This window comes from Capricornis sumatraensis, chromosome 19 (assembly GCF_032405125.1).
Source record: "Capricornis sumatraensis isolate serow.1 chromosome 19, serow.2, whole genome shotgun sequence".
NCBI classification, from domain to species: domain Eukaryota; kingdom Metazoa; phylum Chordata; class Mammalia; order Artiodactyla; family Bovidae; genus Capricornis; species Capricornis sumatraensis.
Genome location: NC_091087.1, coordinates 38,362,324 through 38,381,981, shown reverse-complemented (window position 1 = coordinate 38,381,981; position 19,658 = coordinate 38,362,324). Strand labels below are relative to the sequence as shown.

Genomic DNA, 19,658 nt, shown 5'->3' with positions numbered 1-19,658 from the left:
TCCAGGAGCGAGCGCACCTTTCTCGGGTTAGAGGCTCCGGAACCGCGCGGGGGCGAGCGGGGCCGCGCCGAGCCTGTGGGTGGGGCAGCCGGGGCTCAGCGCGCCGGGCCCGGGTCCGACGCCGCGCGGGGCGGCTGCGCTGCGCGCCTGGCCGCGGAGTCTGTCTTCGCCACCGCCCCGCCGGCTCCGGATTCTTCGGCTCCGCTCCGCCCAGCCCGCCCCCCGCCCCGTCCGCGCGGAGCCTCCGGCCCGCGGGTCGACCCGCTATGGGCGCCCACCCGCGCGGTGTTCGCCCCGCGAAGCTCTCGCCGCTCCCGGCTGCGCCGCTGCTGCTTCTGCTTCTGCTGCCAGGTACGGGCGCGGGGCAACGGAGACCCGGAGGACCGAGCCGGGACCCAGGGTCCGTAGGGGTTGCGGCCCCGAGCGCAGCGCGGAGAGGCAGGGACAAGGGCGTCGTGGCCGGGGCCCCGCACCCCGTGTGGTCTGGCTCCGACCCGGCGGCGAGGTGGGTGGGTGCGTGCGTGCGTGTTTCCCCCTCGAATGCCCCATTCCTGAGAGTCTTCCGGGCGCTGGCCCAAGGCGCGGGGAAGCCCGCACCGGGGGCCTGCCCTCCCCAGCCCGGGGCTACAGATTCGAGTCCCAGCCCTGCCTGTCGTCCTGCTTGGCGCACTGGCGCGCCCAGGCCGCGGGTTCCACTGTCCGCATCCCGCCCACCTCCTCCTTTTACGAATAGATGGGGAAGCTGAGGCTTGACCAAGGCCACCTGGGGCAGAGGGGAGTCGTTCGGGGCGCCAGCCTCTCCTCTTTGTCCTCGCCTCTCAGGCGCTGCTGGCGCCTCCCCGCCTTCCGCCCTGTCTCTTAGAGGAGCCTGTTAGGGAAAAGCCGGCCCAGACCCGACGACGCCAGAAAACTTTTTGAGTGTCCTGCGAGGGGTGGTAGATACGAGGGGGCGAGGGGTTTGGCAGGGCTGACGGCGGTCCCTGCAGCTGGGCTGGACGTCGGTTGGGAGACCGCGTTGTGAGCATGCACTCAGAACGCTGATCCTGCCTTCCTGGGCTGAGGCCCCCACTACACAGAGCGCCGGCCGCTCCACACGGAGCTCCTGACTGTGGCCCCGTCTTTATCTGCGAGGCGGACTGGGGAGGGCAGTCAAAATCCCTGGAGAAGTTGAATTGAACTTCAACAAGGATTCCCCTCATCCCCTCCCCAGATTTCTCCCAGATCTGTAAGGGAGAAGCAAAGGACAGCTGACTCAGAATGCCTGGGGTGTGGCCTATAAACAAAGGAGATCCTCAGGGGTTTCAGAGAGAGAAGGGTCTTTGATCAAGATGTGAAGACATCGTTAACAGGGACTATGGGTCACACTCTGAGATCATGGAGCCATGTAGGCACCTGGCTTCTAAGAGGTTTGGTGGCCAAACCCCTGCAAGGTCCTGGGTGGGAAGAAGGAGAGTCCCAGTCCTGGGCTGCAGTCTCCCTCTGACCCTGGGGTGCCCCTGCCTTGGGAGTGGACTGGTCATCTCTCCGTTGTGGCTGTGTCCTGGCAGACTGCACTTGTATCACCCCTGCCCTGTAGTAACAAAGATAGGCATGATGGTTCTTGAGCTCTCACCACATGCCAGCATGGACAGGTTAAGCCACTTCCCTAAGTTCACACCACTGCCAGGCAGTCTGTCAGGATTTGCACCAGATCTATCCAAATTCAGAGCCTGTGCTTGTAACCACTGTGCTTCTCATTGAATGTGTGTGATCTGATGGAATCCCTTCTGTCTTGGGCCTCAGTTTTCTAGTCTGTAAACTTGAAGGCTCAGGACTAGTCTGAAAGTCTGGAATTCCAGAGAGTACCCCCAGCAGGTGGAGGGGAGGCTGTGGGTATGTGATGTTCCTGGGGAGGGGGAAAGTGATGACTACCCCAGGGTCTGACAGGACTACTTCCCTCAGTGGCCAGCACCTCTGACGCCGAGCATCGCCTGTTTGAGCGACTGTTTGAAGATTACAACGAGATCATCCGGCCAGTGGCCAATGTGTCTGATCCGGTCATCATCCAGTTTGAAGTGTCCATGTCTCAGCTGGTGAAGGTGGTAGGTGTCAGAGCCACAAGCCGTGGCCGTGGGGGATGGAGCTTCTGGAAGAGCCTTTCCCAGAACCAGCCTTGTTTTTGTAATTCACCATCTACTTTAATCTCTCTTTCTAGGATGAAGTAAACCAGATCATGGAGACTAACCTGTGGCTCAAGCAAGTAAGTGACCAGACCCTGAGCACTGCTGCCCCCTGGTGGTGACTATTTTATTTGCTATCCCTGAACGAGAACAAAGGGCCTAGATGTGGGCCTAGATTGGGGTTCACTGACTAGCTGGTCTTTCTCTTCTGGGGCTTGGGGTCACATGTAGGGCCCTACACCCTCCTGGAAGGACTGCAGGGTCCAGCCCCTCAAGTCACAGACAATAGACTGAAGCCTGGAAAGAGAGAGAGACCCTGCCCCGCCCCACATGCTCACATAAAATGGTGCAGACCCAGGCCTGGAGCCCTGACCTCTGACTCTAGGGTGCTGCCTGAGACACCTCTTTCCCTTCCTCTTGCTAAAAACTCATGCTTAAGTCAGAATCATATACCATTGTAGTTGGGAGGGTGGGAGCTGGGGTTCTGGATTTTCTTGTTCAGATTGAGACCAAAGAAATCAACTCCCACATGTCTTCCCCAGGGAGCTCTGTGCAGACGTGGACAGATAACTCACTGACCTAAGGCTAACTGGCCACTCAGCTCAGCATCCTTCCCTCCCAGGAGGCTGGGCATGGTGCCCACGGAGCACTCTGTGGCATAGATGCCCCTTGACCACAGCCTAAGGTCCTTTCTCTCCTTAGGTGCTCAGGACTCAGCTCTCCCAGCCTCTGCACCCAGATACTTCTTGGGTCCTGGTGGAATTATGGTTCCCTCCCCAGAACCCTTCAGAGGCCAATGCTGCTCAACTTGGAGATAGAAAGGGGGTTTTGTGTGACCTTAGCACTCTGTTATTAGGGCTTCCTGGCATATCTGAGCCATTTCAGGAATGTAAACAGCAGGAGCATAAGGCAGGGACCTGGACCTAGCCCTGGAAGTGACTGGAGAAAGCCCTAATGGTCCTACTTGATTGTTGGGGGCTGGGCTTGCCCCAAGCATGGAGGCAGCGGCTCCCGGCAGCCAGCACCAGCCGAGTGCTATCCCCGTGACTAGCACCCACAGGAGGAACTGGGCCAGTGTGGTCTTCATCACGGACATGGCTCTGTGACGTGTGGCAGAGGTGGGAGGTCACCAAGATGGGTGGTGTCAAGAGAAGTAAAACCACGCTGGTCCTTCTCCGCCTCCTCCCCCCAGATCTGGAACGACTACAAGCTGAAGTGGAACCCGTCCGACTATGATGGGGCTGAGTTCATGCGCGTCCCTGCACAGAAGATCTGGAAGCCAGACATTGTACTGTACAACAAGTAAGGTGCCAGGTGGCCCCTCCTAGGGCTGTCAGCCTGGACCTGGGTCCTTGGCTTTCTGTGCTTTACAGCCTAGGCATCCTGAGACCTTTGCCAAGAGGGCTTCATTCATCTGATTCATTCCACAGGTGTTTATTGAGCATCTCCTATATGCCAGGTGTTATGTGGTGCCTGAGAGCCCTCTTCCCTTTCCTCATGCTAAAAACTCATCTTTAAGTCAGAATCATATGCCGTTGTTGTTGAGATAAGGTGGCACAAAACATTAATAACCACCACTCCCCTTGCCTCTAGGAGTTTGCCAGACATCAGGGAAGCCAGACATGAGTTACAATATCAAAACATACAATGAGAGAGAGGAAGGGCAAAGAAGGAAATACATGGGAGTGGGCGTTGGTCACCAAGGCAGGAGCTTTACCTTCCTGAAAGTCAGGTCCCATCAGGCCCTATGGTTAGGCCACAGGAAAGCTTCATTCTTCTACTCACCTAACAGATCCTCCCCTCCCAGCCTGATGCTGTACCTATGCCTTTGCCCACCAGCAGCAGGAAGCCCTGCTTCTTTCTCACTTTCAAAGGTTCTTTTCCTGCTGGTCTGAACCTGTGCATCCTGGCACCTCCAAAACCAGCCTCTGTACATGCAAACCTGACACTTGACGCATTTAACCTCTGTTGCTGCTGCTGCTAAGTCGCTTCAGTCGTGTCCGACTCTGTACGACCCCATAGACGGCAGCCCACCAGGCTCCGCCATCCCTGGGATTCTCCAGGCAAGAACACCGAAGTGGGTTGCCATTTCCTTCTCCAGTGCATGAAAGTGAAGTCTCTCAATCGTGTCCAACTGTTAGCGACCCCATGGACCGCAGCCTACCAGACTCCTCCATCCATGGGATTTTCCAGGCAAGAGTACTGGAGTGGGGTGCCATTGCCTTCTCCGTTAACCTCTGTTAGACACACATAATTTTAATGGATATTTTACAGTATGTACTAGTTTATTCTCTGGGTATTGCAAAACTTCATGTTTGGACCTGTGCTTGATCTCTGGAGTTAATAGTGTCTTGAAAAAACACAATGAGCATTTTTCAGCAAAACACTTGATATAAAATTAGTCGAATCTGATTTTAAAGTGTTCTGTGTTTAGGTTTGTCTGGCAAAGTAGTACAAATTAATATGTTTTACTATTAGTATTGGGACTAGAGGAGCTGCATCCCACTTTCCAGTCATGGGCTAAAAGAACTAAAAGGAGTCCTTTACCCATTCCAAAGATGGTCCATGTTTTATTTATTGCTGTCCCAAGAAAAGACAGCATTCATGTTTCTTTCATGCAACTTGTAAATTGGCCCTTAAAGAACTGTGACAGGGGATAAATTAACTGGTTTGCAGGATGTGAGCCATCCTACAAATCTCCTGGCCCAGAGGCTGTTAGGGAGCTGGACAGGGTGGTGAGAATTTTTCTTGAGATAGGATTAAAGTGGGCATAGCTTTTAATCTTATGATTTGAAAGTCATAGCTGTTTTCTTGCTGGCAATCTTGGGTGAACAGCTGGGGTGCTTTAGGGATGTATGCTTTGAACAATAATGATAGATATAGTGAAATGTTTCAAATCCGATGTGGAGAGAAGCAAATATCAAAAGAAATTTCCTTGGAATCTGAAGCTGAAAATAACATTTAGAGAAAATCATCCAGCTCCTTTCTCCTAACTAAAACTTCAGTTTCTCTAAACCTCAGGTGAAAGTTTCATCTCAACACACTAGAAACACCTTTTATCTTCTTACGCCAGTTTCTCCTATGGTTTTTTGTTTTCTGAAGTTCGTTCTCTAGTAGAATCCTCAAAGTGTTCATGGACACAATATACCCTAAGTTCTCACACGTTCATAACTCACAGTACCCTTTTTAGGTAATACTTTTGTCATTTTGCTGATATAAAATCCTTGGTTCACATTTTCCTTCCATGAAAATCTTAAAAATGCTGACTCGTGTTCTGGTATGAAGTATTGCTGTCAAAAACTATTGCCAATCGAATTTTCTTTTTCTTGTATAATCTGGTGACTCTGGGGAGAGAAAAGGGACTCTATTATTAAGTATGCCTGGGCAACAGAAATAAACCAGGGCTGTTCTTTTTCTTGGGTAACCCAAAGATATTTTTCATTTATCTTTAAAATCTAGTTGTTTTACTCTGTATCATATACATAATAAGACTTCTTTTATTCCAGTAAATTTTTTGTGAATTAGAGTTTTTAAGATTTGTTCTGTTCTATTGCTTTCTATTGCTGTTCTGTCTCTCCAGGAACTCCTTTTTCACATAAATTGCAACTTCTTTACCTATATTCTCTGTTATTTTCTCTCAAATTCTTTTTGTCTCTTTTTGATTTACATTTTTTCTCCTTTCTTTTTTTTATTTCAATCACTATACTTTCCATGGTGTCTGCTTGTTGTTATGTTTTAATCTTTATTTCTAAAATGATTAAAAAAATTTTTTTTCCTGTTCTTTCCTACGTTTTATCAGTTCTTTATTGAACTCCTGTCACTTAGCCAAATTCTTAACTTTTCTGTTTCTAATTTATGCTGCTCTTTCAAAGTCTCTAAAGCTTGCTCTTTTAGGTTTATTTATAATGTCAGATTATCAGTTTCATCTGTTCTGTGGCTATATTTTTCTGTTGCTTGCGTGTTGTTCAATTACTTTTCATATTTTTCTTACAGTATGTTAATATGGGGTCCAGTCTATCCTCCTTTGTTGTTTTTGTTTCAGCCTTTGTGGGTAAGAGCGCAACTCTGTGTTGCCCGCTTGGGAGTTCCCTCCTCCAGTCGTCCCCTCTGTGTAGCCCCCTCTGTGTAGCTCTGTGTAGGGACTTCCCTGGTGGTCCAGTGGCTAAGACTCTGCATTCTCAATGCAGGGGGCCCGACTTCAATCCCTGGTCAGGGAACTAGATCCCACATGCCACAATCATGAGTTCACATGCTGCAACTAAAGATCCTGTGTGCCACAGCTAAGACCTGGTGCAGCCAAATAAGTTAATAATTAAATAAATATTTAAAAAAAAATAACTCTCTTAAAAATGCCCCATGTAGCCACCTCCACAGCCTAAGAGCTGCCACTTCTAGATGGCTGCTTCTTTAGCTTCTGAACCATCTTCTCACCCCCAGTTTCCTGCCCTCTTCAATCTGAATCCTACCCGATGAAGCTTTTTTTCTGGGTGGGTCTCTGTCCTTCTGCAAGGCAGTTGGGGTGGGGCATGTTTTTCTGAGATCAAAAGGCCGTACTGGTCCGGACTCTTCTGCAGACCTCCATGGGCCCATCATTTTGTCTTCTCCCACAAACTGGAACCGGTGGCACCCTGCCTGACCCACTGTTCCCCTTGCTAAGGCTGCAGTACAGAGCGGGGTGCTCTCCTTTTTAATGAGACGAGCTAGCATTGATTAAAATGCATTTATTTATTCTTGGCTGCACTGTGTCTTCATTGCTGTGCCCGGGCTTCGTCTAGTTGCAGCGAGTGGCAGCCACTCTCCAGTGGCAGGACACAGGCTTCACGGTGTAGGGCTTCTTTTGTTGCGGGGCACAGGCTGTGGGGTGCTTGGGCTTTGGTAGTTGAGGGTCGTGGGCTCAGTAGCTGTGGTGCACAGGCCCAGTTGCCACCACCGCCATGTAGAATCCTCCTGGGCCAGGAATCGAACCTGTGCCCCCTGCACTGGCAGACAGACTCCCAGTCACTGGATCGCTAGGAAAGTCTGGATCCCCTCTTTTGAGGACCAGATACTTCTTGGTGATTTCTGTCTGGGGCCCTCAGGACAGGAGAACTCCACTTCCCTTGGCCACCTCCACAGCAGCTGACCCTACCCGCAGCCCGTGCAGGTCCCGTTGGTGGCGGTGTTTGACCCCACACTCTCACGTCTGAGCTTCATAGGGTTCCATGTAACCTAGTTCTGTTGATGATGTGGGCAGTGTGATGAGTCCTCAAGTGTTCAAGGCTCTGCCACAAACTCTCTGTGGGACCCTGAGCAAGCAGTCCTGCTCTCTGACCTTCAGTTTCCTCTTCAGTGAAATGAGGGACTTAGACTGGAGCAGGGATCATCAAGATTTTCTCTGAAAGACCAGGTAGTATTTTAGGCTTTGGAGGCCTTACAGCCTCTGCCACAGCGATACAGCCCTGTCCTTGTCCCTTAATATTTGCAGACAGTAGACCACAAATGGGTATGGGTGTGTGCACCAATAAAAATTTATTTACAGAAATAGGGGTGAAGCCAGTGGGCCGTAGCTTGCCAACTCCTGGACTAGTGCCTGGGCTCTGAAGGTCCATTGTGTTGATCCAGGATGCCTAAAGGAAAGTTGTTCCGGAGCCTTCTGCCTTCCCAGGGGTCCTCTCAGCCCTCCATGGAGTGTAGGCCAGCCTCCCAGAGCTCCTCCCTGCCCCACGTGGTCAAGTCCACTTGGGATTGCGTGGGTCCCTACCCCCCCCCACTTCTCATACCCCTCCTCCTTTCTTCCTGGGGTCAGGAATCATCTTCTTCTGGGGAATCGAGGGCCCAGTATGATAAAGTGGGGCTGAGAACATATAAACGCAGGGCACCTTTGGGACAGTCCAGCTGGAGTAAAGGGGTTAATGGATTTGACATCAAGTTCCACATGTAATGACTGTCCTGCTCAACAGAACATGTGAGGGTGGGAGGGCCAGAGACACCTCCCTTCTGTCTTCACACAATGATATCCAGTAACAACCAGACAGGATATCTCTAAATATTTAGGTTTTGGGGCAAATTGGTATGGTAGTTGTTGCCTTAGGACATGTATGCCTTCAAATGCAGAATCCTAAGGAACCAGTCAAAGGCTGGCTGACCCAGGAAAACATCAAGAGCCTTCACTGGGCAAAGCCACTGTTTTGAGGACTGGCTGGCTTCACTTTCAGATGTGAGACTGGATAGGGTATTGAGCTGGTCAACAGAAAATCTTCCATTGCACAAGCCAGCTGATAAATGCCAGCAAGCCAACTCTAAGAATAATATCTATCTCTGCCTAGAAAGAAGTCAGGGTGGATGTAGCTAAGGGAGAAGGAGCGTGGGGAGAACATGGGGAAGGATAGGGACACAGAAGGCAAAGGAACCTGCCGTGCTGGGTTTAAAAGACAAGGAATCAGAAAATGTGATTATTCTTTCTAGAACAGTGCAGGGAAGAATGGGGGAGTGTGGTGAACCGGAGAACCAGAATCCAGAGTCAGAGCCTGGTAATAGACCCATCTAACAGGGCTCAGTTTAATGGGACTGGGCTCCCACGGTGGTCTCCACAGCCCTTGGAGGTCCAGGGTGTGGCTCAACATGCATGGGTATACACATATTGGGCACCCAATTGAGGACAGAAGGAGGTGGCATTGCAAGGACCAAACTATAGGGACCTGAACACCTGCCTCCAAACAACCAGGTTCATTAATTTCTTTTATTTTTTTAATTAAAGGAGAAAACTCCCTGGCATTTGGGAATAGCTTCCCCGGTGGTTCAGAGGTTAAAGCGTCCACCTGCAATGCGGGAGACCTGGGTTCGATCTGTGGGTTAGGAAGATTCCCTGAAGAAGGAAATGGCAACCCACTCCAGTATTCCTGCCTGGAGAATCCCATGGACGGAGGAGCCTGGTGGACTATATAGTCCATGGGGTCGCAAAGAGTCAGACACGACTGAGCGACTTCACTTCATTGCAGTAAATATCAGGGCTTCCCAGGTGGCTCAGTGGGTAAAGAATCCACCTGTGATGCACAGGATGTGGGTTGGATCCCTGGGTTGGGAAGATCTCCTAGAGGAGGGAATGGCCACCCACTCCAGTATTCTTGCCTGGAGAATTCCACGGACAGAAGAGCCTGGCGGGCTACAGTGCATAGGGTGGCAGAGTGGAACACAACTGAAGCGACTGAGCATGCACACGCAGTAAGTTTCAAGTAGGGAGTCGTATGGTGTGGAATGAACCAGTGACATGGCCTGGGTCCGGGAGCATGACGATGAGTGTGTCAGACTGTCTGTAGGTGGGGGGTCCTGGGCGGCCTCAGTATCTCCATTGGTAAATGGAATGGTGACCTGGGAGACTTTTTATAGCACTTTGAACGCTTATATTCTGCAGTTTTACAAGTCGCCACTTGCTGTTTACCAGCTGGCAGTGTGAGAGGCTGGACTAGATGACGTGTGTGCCACACGCCTCCTGTTTGTTTTCACAGTGCTGTTGGAGATTTCCAAGTGGACGACAAAACCAAAGCTTTACTCAAGTACACGGGGGAAGTGACCTGGATCCCCCCAGCCATCTTTAAGAGCTCGTGCAAAATCGACGTGACCTACTTCCCGTTTGATTACCAGAACTGCACCATGAAGTTCGGTTCCTGGTCCTACGACAAGGCAAAAATCGACCTGGTCCTGATCGGCTCCTCCATGAACCTCAAGGACTACTGGGAGAGTGGCGAGTGGGCCATCATCAAAGCCCCTGGTTACAAGCACGACATCAAGTACAACTGCTGCGAGGAGATCTACCAGGACATCACCTACTCGCTCTACATCCGGCGCCTGCCGCTGTTCTACACCATCAACCTCATCATCCCCTGCCTGCTCATCTCCTTCCTGACTGTGCTCGTCTTCTACCTGCCGTCCGACTGCGGTGAGAAGGTGACCCTCTGCATCTCAGTGCTCCTCTCCTTGACCGTGTTTCTCCTGGTGATCACTGAGACCATCCCGTCCACCTCGCTGGTGATTCCCCTGATCGGCGAGTACCTGCTCTTCACCATGATCTTTGTAACCTTGTCCATTGTCATCACCGTCTTCGTGCTCAACGTGCACTACAGGACCCCGACCACCCACACGATGCCCACGTGGGTGAAGACCATATTCTTGAACTTGCTTCCCAGGGTCATGTTCATGACCAGGCCAGCAAGCAACGAGGGTAGCCCTCAGAGGCCAAGACCCTTCTATAACGCTGAGCTCTCAAACCTGAATTGCTTCAGCCACATAGAGTCCAAGGGCTGCAAGGAAGGCTACCCCTGCCAGGACGGGCTGTGCGGCTACTGCCACCATCGCAGGGCAAAAATCTCCAATTTCAGTGCCAACCTCACGAGAAGCTCCAGTTCTGAATCTGTTGACGCCACGCTGTCCCTCTCTGCTCTGTCACCGGAAATCAAAGAAGCTATCCAAAGTGTCAAGTATATTGCTGAAAATATGAAAGCACAAAATGAAGCCAAAGAGGTAAGGCTGTGTCTGTTATTACTAATGCAGTCATTTAGTAGTGAATTAGTCACTCATTCAACATTTATTGGTTCTTTGTGGACAAGGCTTAGGGTGGGGTTAAGGAATTAGACTGGCATCAGTGAGCTGTTTTCAGACCTGCTCTTCCATGTTCCAGTTACATATCCTTGGATATGTTGCCTCACCTGTGTGAGCCTGTCTTGTCTTCTGTAAAATGGGATGATAAAGGTGCCTTGCATTTAGCTCGTGGGCTGCCAGCCTTTTAGGCCCTAGGAACTCCTAATGCCAAGAGAGAATGGATTAGGAGGTAGGCTGGAAGAGGGAGTGGGACCAGATGATCTCCAATTAGTACTGATTAGCTGAGCTGACATTTTAAACTTTACTGATTGTGTCCCCCCCATCCCCCTGTAAGTGTAATTTACATAAGGTACACATGTCTTAAGTGTGCATCCAGTTCAGTGAATTATTACATGTATACTCATGGAACCATGATCTAGATAAAGACATAGAACATTTCCAGTGCCCCAGAAAGCTCCCTCGTGCCCCTCCCAGTCAGTACCCCACTCCCTCCCTCCTTAGTAACCACTGATCCTGGCCTCTTTTACGTTAATTTTACCTATTCTTTAAAAAGTTTTTAAACTTACTTGGCTGCACTAGCTCTTAGTTGTGGCATGCAGGATCTAGTTCCCTGACCAAGGACTGAACCTGGGCCCCCTGCATGGGGGATGTGGAGTCTTAGTCACTGGACTATCAGGGAAGTCCCTGATTTTACCTGTTCTTGAACTTCATATAAGTGGCATTGCGTAGCCTCTTTCATATTTGACTCCTTTCTTTCAACAAAATGTACAAAACGTCTGAGGTTTATCCTTTGGGTTTGTTACTGCTGTGTAATATTCTGCAATAAGACAACACCGCCTTCTGTTTATTCATTCCATCTACAATTGTTGGATGTTTGGTTGTTTCCAGGTTGGGGCTATTGTGAATAAGGCGGCTCTAAGTGTTCTTATACATATCTTTGGGTGAATACATACATTCGTTTCTCCTGGATACACACCTAAGGATGGAACTGCTGGATCACTGCAGAGATGTATTTTCCACTTCAGTGGATACTGTCGGGTTTCCAAAATGTTTAAGCCGATTGACACACCCGCTGGCAATGTTTGAGAGTCCCCAGCTGCCGCCTATCCTCGCCAGTGGGGTGAACTGGCATCACTTGATGTTTTAATTAGCATGTCCTGGTTGAGTAATGAATAGGTCTCCTTTTCATATGCTTATTGGCCATTTGGATATCTTCTTTTGTGAAATATCTATTCACACTCTTGCCCATGGTTTTTTCATTGGGTGGACTTCTATTTTCTCCAAAAATCTTATTTTAGAACTAGTGATAGGTATTAATGATGGGGAAGTTTTACACTCACGTGTTTGGCTGCTCCCACTCTGTTTACCCCCAAGATTATTATGCTCTGCCTTAAGTTGCTTATTAGAAGAGAGCTAATTACTAGAAAATTTCATCTCCTGATGCCCTGGAGGTAATTAATGTTGGTAGGGAATGTCTAGAGCCTCTTTTTCAGCTGTGAATGGCATATTAATGGGAGTGGATGAGACGGGAGGGAGACAGAGACAGCGGCCCCATCTCCTCACCCCACCCATCCGAGCAACTCTGTGCCCATCTTGTGACTGTTACAATGCACAGCCTCCCGATGATGTCAGAAATTTAGCCAAAAGGTCAGGCCGGCCTTCAGATTCTGTTGAAGCAATTGTTGGACATTGAGTACATGATTAGTGAAAATCTCTCGTTGGTCTAACACTAATCACTTTTGCAGATACTCTAAAACATTTATCTACTTTTAAAATCATCACGTCTTTTGAGTGATAGTTGGGCGGACCTCTATTTCCTCCAAAAATCTTATCTTAGAAATAGTGATAGGTATTAATGATGGGGAAGCTTTACACTGATGTGTCTGGCTGCTTCCAACTAGAGGCACATGGTTCGTCTCAAGAGGCAGCCACTGCTCACCTCTGGTCATCTGGCGATATGGTCCCATTGTTTTTCCAGAGAATGCAGAAATCTGGACCCCAGGGCAGTGGATTGCTACCTGTTTGTGAGCAGGTGTTAGAATAAAGATGCCTACTCAGTGCTCTGGGGAGTTGGGCTGTCCGAAAGATTCCTTTTTCTGTCTTACTGTGACTGACATGCTGCTGTGTACATAGTTTCCCAGAGATGTTTTAGTTTCCTAATTCCCCGGCTCCAACTTGGCTGGTTTTAACTGTCCTGACCGCCTAGGAATTCAGACCAAACAGGCCCAGTTCTCCCAGAGCCATCTCGTGAGGGTGCTGGGAGCCCGTGAATGACTGTCCCTGGACACACCAGGTCCCAAAGGGACAGGAGTGTCACCGTGTCCCCTGCCTTGGCTCTTCTCGAGCTGTGTTGGTGACCCTTACTTGCTCACACTTGTGAGGAGTTTAACACTCTAAATTCAGAGCTAAGGTAGTATTGGGTTACAAATTAGAAAACTAGTTAGGGAGCTTGTGGTCTCATGTTAATACTTCCGTTTGACGGTTTTGACAGCTGATCCTTCAAGACTGGTTCCACTGCATGAGTTGCTCTTGAGGTCTTGGAGGTGTGCACAGATCAGAGCCAAGATCTTCTGAGCCTGAGCCTGAGACAACTTGTTTGGTTGAGATACAGATACAGAGATATATCTATAGATGTATGTATATGCTATTTCATTCATTCCAACCAGAGTCTGACTTTTGATCAATGATTTATTTATATGTATTGTAATTAGTTTTCCGAGGGTTAAATTTCGGCCATCTTATTTCATGTTTCCCATTTACTTTTTTTTTTTTGCCTCAGTTCTTGTGCTTTAGAAACGTTAAATTTCTTGTGCTGATTGAAAGCCATGTGCTCTCTTTTTATTCTTCTGTTACCTTGTCCCCCAAGATCTCCTCCTCATCCCTTTCACTCCGCTGTAGTGGTTTCATCTTTGATGTGGGGAGTGAGGAGGGAAGTCTCAGGCCCCGCCAGTCAGTGGGCACCTTCTCTGCTCTCTTCCCGCCTCCACTTTGCTCACAGGCGGCCCCACCTGCCTCTCTGGGCCAGGAGTGGCAGGCTGGAAGGAGGCACAGGGTTGGGGGAGAGGAGCACCATCAGTCCCTCCCCAGTTCGTCCTTCTAACAAGACCCTCCTCCTCCAACCCCACACTCACCAAGCCACACCTGTCCGCGTTTCTGACCATCTTTACTGCAGTCTCCTTTCTGGGACATCTGCGGGGTTGGGCTGAGGGATGACACCAGGCGCTTGGGCCAGTTTACCATTCTGCCTAACACTCATCTACCTGTTCGTGCATCATTAGTGCCAGGGTTTCCAGAGAATAGCCAATATCACTGTGCCGAAATACCCAGAGCTAGACACACAGTTAATTTTCACCCAGAGCTCTTTGCAGCACTATTTGTATTATGTGTAAGACCCGAGTTCACTCTTTCTTCACCAGGCTAAAACATGTGAAATGCTGTCAGAGGGAGATTTATAATGCATCATTTTAAAAATCAGCATTAATATCAATAGGTATTATTCATTAAGGACCCTGTGCCAGGCACATATTTCATTTAATCTTCATAACAGTTCTCTGAAGTAGGTACTCTTCTTATCCCTGATTTACCAATGAGGAAACTGAGGCTAAGTGAGGTCACATATTTGAACCAGATTCTCACACCTAGAAAGGAGCAGAGCTGGGAATTGTAACAAGTCTTGCTTTTTCCACCCCACTGCTTCCTAGAGCCTTAGGAGGTTTAGCCAGTAGTGGGGTTAGTAGAAATTACAGGGTCTATTTTATACTTGAAGCTTTTGCAAACCAGTCTTAGGGATTTGAATAAAGTACCTTGTGGCAAATAGGGCATTATAGTTCTAATCCATTGACTTCTCAGTGTCATCGAGAGGACACATTGACTCAAGTTCATAATGATGAAATAAAATCTTGGTCTACCAGCCCCATCTCAGTCCACTTAATTAAATTACTAAATCGCATGCTGCCTCTTTATTATGTGATTATTTCTTAAAAAAATCAGTTGATTCATGGGTTCTCTTTTTCTCAATTCAATTATGGTTTCCTTCCTTTCTGAGTTGTCTAGGAGTGTAATTAATGTGCAATTCTCCTTCCTATTTCAAGCCAAAATTGAAGCTCTATTATATACAATTCGACTTGCTCTTTCTTCCATCTTTTACTTTATTGTCAGCAATTGTTTCTGACTTTGAACCTATCCTATAACTATACAGAATTCCATGATACTTTGGCCTTATAATTGAAGATGATAATTGGCTAGTTGGAGACAGGGGGGCTGTGTGAGAGAGAGTGATGAGGGGCTTGCTCTGGTGTGCTTGTTTATCTAAAACTGGATAAGAGCTAGTACTTTGAAATAATGGTAAATGATGTTGGATTGCATTAGCTATTCTAACAAGGGCCCAGAATCCTCCCACAGAAGTATAAGTCAAGTAACTGGTTTAACTAACTTTATAAATTAGAATTCAATGGGGGGGGTGGTGGGGGAAATGGGTTATGTATATATTAAGAAATTTCTTATTTATGGGAGTTCCCTGGTGGTCCAGTGGTTAAGGCTTTGCCTTCCAAGGCAGGGGGTGCAGGTTCGATCTCTGGTCAGGGACCTAAGACCCCACATGCCTCCCGGCCAGAAAACCAAAACATAAAACGGAAGCAATATTGTAACAAATGCAATAAAAACTTTAAAAATGGTTCCCATAAAAAAAATCTTAAAAAAAAAAGAAATTTCTGATTTTAAAGCATTTAATATGACAGATACTTTATTCCTGTTTCTCTAGTGCATAGAGAGGGTAGATTTCCTCAGACTACATTCATTAATTAGGAAAAAAAAGCTTTCTTGCATGTTGGCAGCAGAATGGTTTCTTCTCCTCCTCAAACCCATTTATTAAATATTTGGTATTGAAAATATGTTCAGTTTGCCTTTTCCTTCCTGCTTTATTTTTTCTTCTCGTGATTTTTGTTTTTGTCTTTCAGATTCAAGACGATTGGAAGTATGTTGCCATGGTGATTGATCGTATTTTTCTGTGGGTTTTCATCCTGGTGTGCATTTTAGGGACAGCAGGATTGTTCCTACAACCCTTGATGACCAGGGACGATGCGTAAGAACTAAACTATGTGTTATTTATGAGATTATTCATGGGCGTTGAGGGAGAGGGGGCTTTTTATTTTTTGCTGTGGAAAAGTACACTTAGCATAAAATGTATCATCTAAACCATGTTTAAGTACACAGTTCAGTGGTAAATATATTCACATTGTTATGTAACCATCACCACCATCCCACCCAACTCTAGACCATTTAAACAATCACTCCCCATCTTCCCCTCTCCCCAGCAACCACCATAATACTTTGTCTTTATGATTTTGACTAAGCTAAGTACTTCATGTAAGTGCAATCATACAGTATTTGTCTTTTTTGTGACTGGCCTGTTTCATGTTGCAGAATGTCCCTAAAGGTTCATCCATGGTGTAGCATATTGCAGAATTTCCTTACTTTTTAAGGCTAAATAATACTCAGTTGCAAGTATACACATTTCACTTGTCCATTTATCTGTTGATGGACACTTGGGTTGCTCCCAGATTTTACCTGTTGTGGATAATGCTGCTACAAATATGGGTGTACAAATCTCTTCTGTACCTTGCTTTCAGTTCTTTTAGGGATATACCAAGAAGTGGAATTGTTTGATCATTTGTTAATTCTATTTTTAATGTTTTGAGGAACTGCCATTCTGTTTTCCACCAGGGCTATGCCATTTTAGATTCCCATCAGCAACGCACGAGTTTCTCCACATCCTCATCGTACTTATCGTTTTTTTTTGACAGTAGCAAACCTACAGGTTGTGAAGCGGTATCCCATTGTGGTTTTGATTTGCATTTCTCTAATTGTTAGTAATTTTGAGAATTCTTCATGTGTTTAGTGGCCATTCTTATGTCTTCTTTGGAGGAATGTCTCTTCAAGATCTTTGCCCATTTTTGAATTGGGTTGTTTTTTAAGTTTTAGGAGTTCTCTTTATATTCTGGATATTAATCCTTTATCAGATATATGATTTGCAGATATTTTCTCCCATTCTGTGGGTTGTCTTCATTACTGTTGATAGTATCTTCTGATGCACAAATTTTTAAAATTGTCAAGAAGTCCAGTTTGTCTGCTTTTTCATTTATTACCTGTGCTTTTTTTGTAATATCCAAGAAACTACTGCCAAATCTAATGTCATAAAGCATTTGTCCTGTTTTCTTCTGAGTGTAAATTCTTTTTTTTTTTTTTTTTGAAATTTGATTCTTTATTAGAACTCTGCAGATTCTTATTTGCAAACCTTTAACAGGGAGTGGCGGGGACCAGGGAAACCAACAATCAAAAATGCACACCATTCTTTTCTCAGCTTCTGCAGCAGAACAGGACTTAGGAGAACAGGGTTCCAGGAGGGGCTTTCACCTGGACCTTGCCTGGCTCTCTTGCTTCTGAGCGCAGAACGCCTTCAGAAACTGGTATCTGGATCCTGCGTAACTTTGAGGAAGCTCTGGGTTCCGGCTTTCCGGGCTGTGCCGGGGAACCGCTGGGTCCCAGTCTCCTGGACTTTCTTGGGTGACAACTGGGTCGCTGCCTGCTGGATTGCGCTGGGGGATCGCTGGGTCTTACATATAAGCTTTTTCTTACTAGAGGTTCCTATCATCACACTACTGGCTTTGCTTTTGGCATTTCAAAGCTTACTTATTATCCAGTTGTCTTGACTTTTGTTAAAAAAAAAAAATTCACGCAAGAAAAATGTCAAGAGTATTATAGGTAAATGAACATTTAACCAGCCTTTGGATTAGGTAAAAAAATGTCAAAATATAATTCTTCTACAGTGATAAGTAGCATGCTGTGCTATGGACCATGTAAAAATGGACTAAATACAGAACTGTAGGGTTTTTTTAGTGGTGGAGACATAGCTGGATGAGAAGGAAAAAAACAACCTTGCTGTTCAGAAATGGGAAGAATTGTTTGGTTCAGTATCACAACAGATTTCCCAATGGTTTTCTTATTTAGCTCATGATCGCCTTGAAGTTTATATCATTTCAGCAAGACCTCACTACTATCATTTCTTACCATGCACTTCTTTTTTTTTTTTTATCTTTTACTGTTTTTCAAGAGTCCTAGGACCATGCCCCCATTTTGGATGGCCTTATTTATCTTGCATAATTCTAAATGATTAAGAGAGATTATATTCAACCATTCCATGCTAAAGGAGATCAGACCTGGGTGTTCATTGGAAGGGCTGATGCTGAGGCTGAAACTACAATACTTTGGCCACCTCATGCGAAGAGTCTCGACTCATTGGAAAAGACCCTGATGCTGGGAGGGATTGGGGGCAGGAGGAGAAGGGGACGACAGAGGGTGAGATGGCTGGATGGCATCACCGACTTGATGCACCTGAGTTTGGGTGAACTCCGGGAGTTGGTGATGGACAGGGAGGCCTGGCGTGCGGCGATTCATGGGGTCACAAAGAATCGGACACAATTGAGCTACTGAACTGAACTGAAGAGAGCTTATGCTTAGCCACACATTCGTTGTTAATGAGTCTCCAAATGTTACCCACTGGTAACATTTGGGGCTAGATTAATTCTGTGTTGAGGAGCAGATCTATCCTGTACACTGTAGGATCTTTACCAGCACTCTGGCCCCTGCCCACTAGATGCCAATAACATAACCCCATCCCTTGCCAGGTACAATGACCAAAAATGTCTCCAAGGATTTTTAAGTGTCCCCTTGAAGCAAAACTGCCCCTGGTTGAGAACCATTGCTTTAGATAAATTATTAAAGCGAGCGTATCCCATACTCTACTTCTGAATCTGAGTACTGGCAAAAGATGATGATTTACAGAAACTGTTTTAATCTTCTCACTAGTCATTATGATGTTTTTCCTATGCAAAAATAAAACTGACAAAATTGCAGCCCACCGTGACTCATGTTTCAATAAGCCAAAAGGAGATTTCTGTAACATGTATTTACATGTAAATTTTTAAAGTAAGGCTTCCATGGTGGCTCAGCTGGTAAAGAATCCACCTGCAATGCAGGAGACCCCGGTTTGATTCCTGGGTCAGGAATATCCACTGGAGAAGGGATAGGGTACCACTCCAGTATTCCTGGGCTTCCCTGGTGGCTCAGCTGGTAAAAAATCCACCTGCAGTGCAGGGGATCTGGGTTTGGGAAGATCCCCTGGAGAAGGGAAAGGCTACCCACTCCAGTATTCTGGAGTGGACAATCCCATGGACTGTATAGTCAGTCCATGGGGTCGCAAAGAGTCAGATACGACTGAATGACTTTCACTTTTTAAAGTAAGAGTAGTGGAGATAGAATAATAAGGATCGGGGATATTGACAAGCTGTGACAACCAACAGACTTATTTAAACTCATCAAATCAGGAGACTGTCACTCATTAAATAGCATTAAACACCTGCCTACAATAAAATGCAAATTAGATAGGATCCCCTCTGCCTTCCAAAGAGTGTTGACTTGAACACAGACCTGTTGCTTACTATAAATAAATAATTTATCTGTTGTCTCAAGAGCTAAGAACTCTAAATTGAATGCAAGATTTCTATCAGTATTTTCTTCCTGGTCATAAGCTGAATCAGGAAAATTTAGAGATGAAATTTTAACTTGTCCACCTGTGATACATGATACTATACTGAATAAGTAATAATAGGCTACGACTAGGCTAAGACTAGATTACGTCTGGGAGAAGGCAATGGCACCCCACTCCAATACTCTCACCTGGAAAATCCCATGGACGGAGGAGCCTGGTGGGCTGCAGTCCATGGGGTCGCGAAGAGTCAGACACGACTGAGTGACTTCACTTTGACTTTTCACTTTCATGCATTGGAGAAGGAAATGGCAACCCACTCCAGTGTTCTTGCATGGAGAATCCCAGGGACGGGGGAGCCTGATGGGCTGGCGTCTATGGGG

The 19,658-nt window shown here is 47.0% G+C and overlaps 1 protein-coding gene across 1 annotated transcript; it reads left to right on the top strand.

The window, feature by feature from the left end:
* The first annotated feature begins 266 nt into the window (after positions 1-266).
* CHRNA3 (cholinergic receptor nicotinic alpha 3 subunit) lies at positions 267-15,817 on the top strand. Its single transcript, XM_068990939.1, has 6 exons — positions 267-351; positions 1,942-2,081; positions 2,195-2,239; positions 3,352-3,461; positions 9,644-10,655; positions 15,689-15,817. The coding sequence occupies exons 1-6, from the start codon at positions 267-269 to the stop codon at positions 15,815-15,817; spliced, it is 1,521 nt and encodes a 506-aa protein (XP_068847040.1).
* The last annotated feature ends 3,841 nt before the right edge of the window (positions 15,818-19,658 follow it).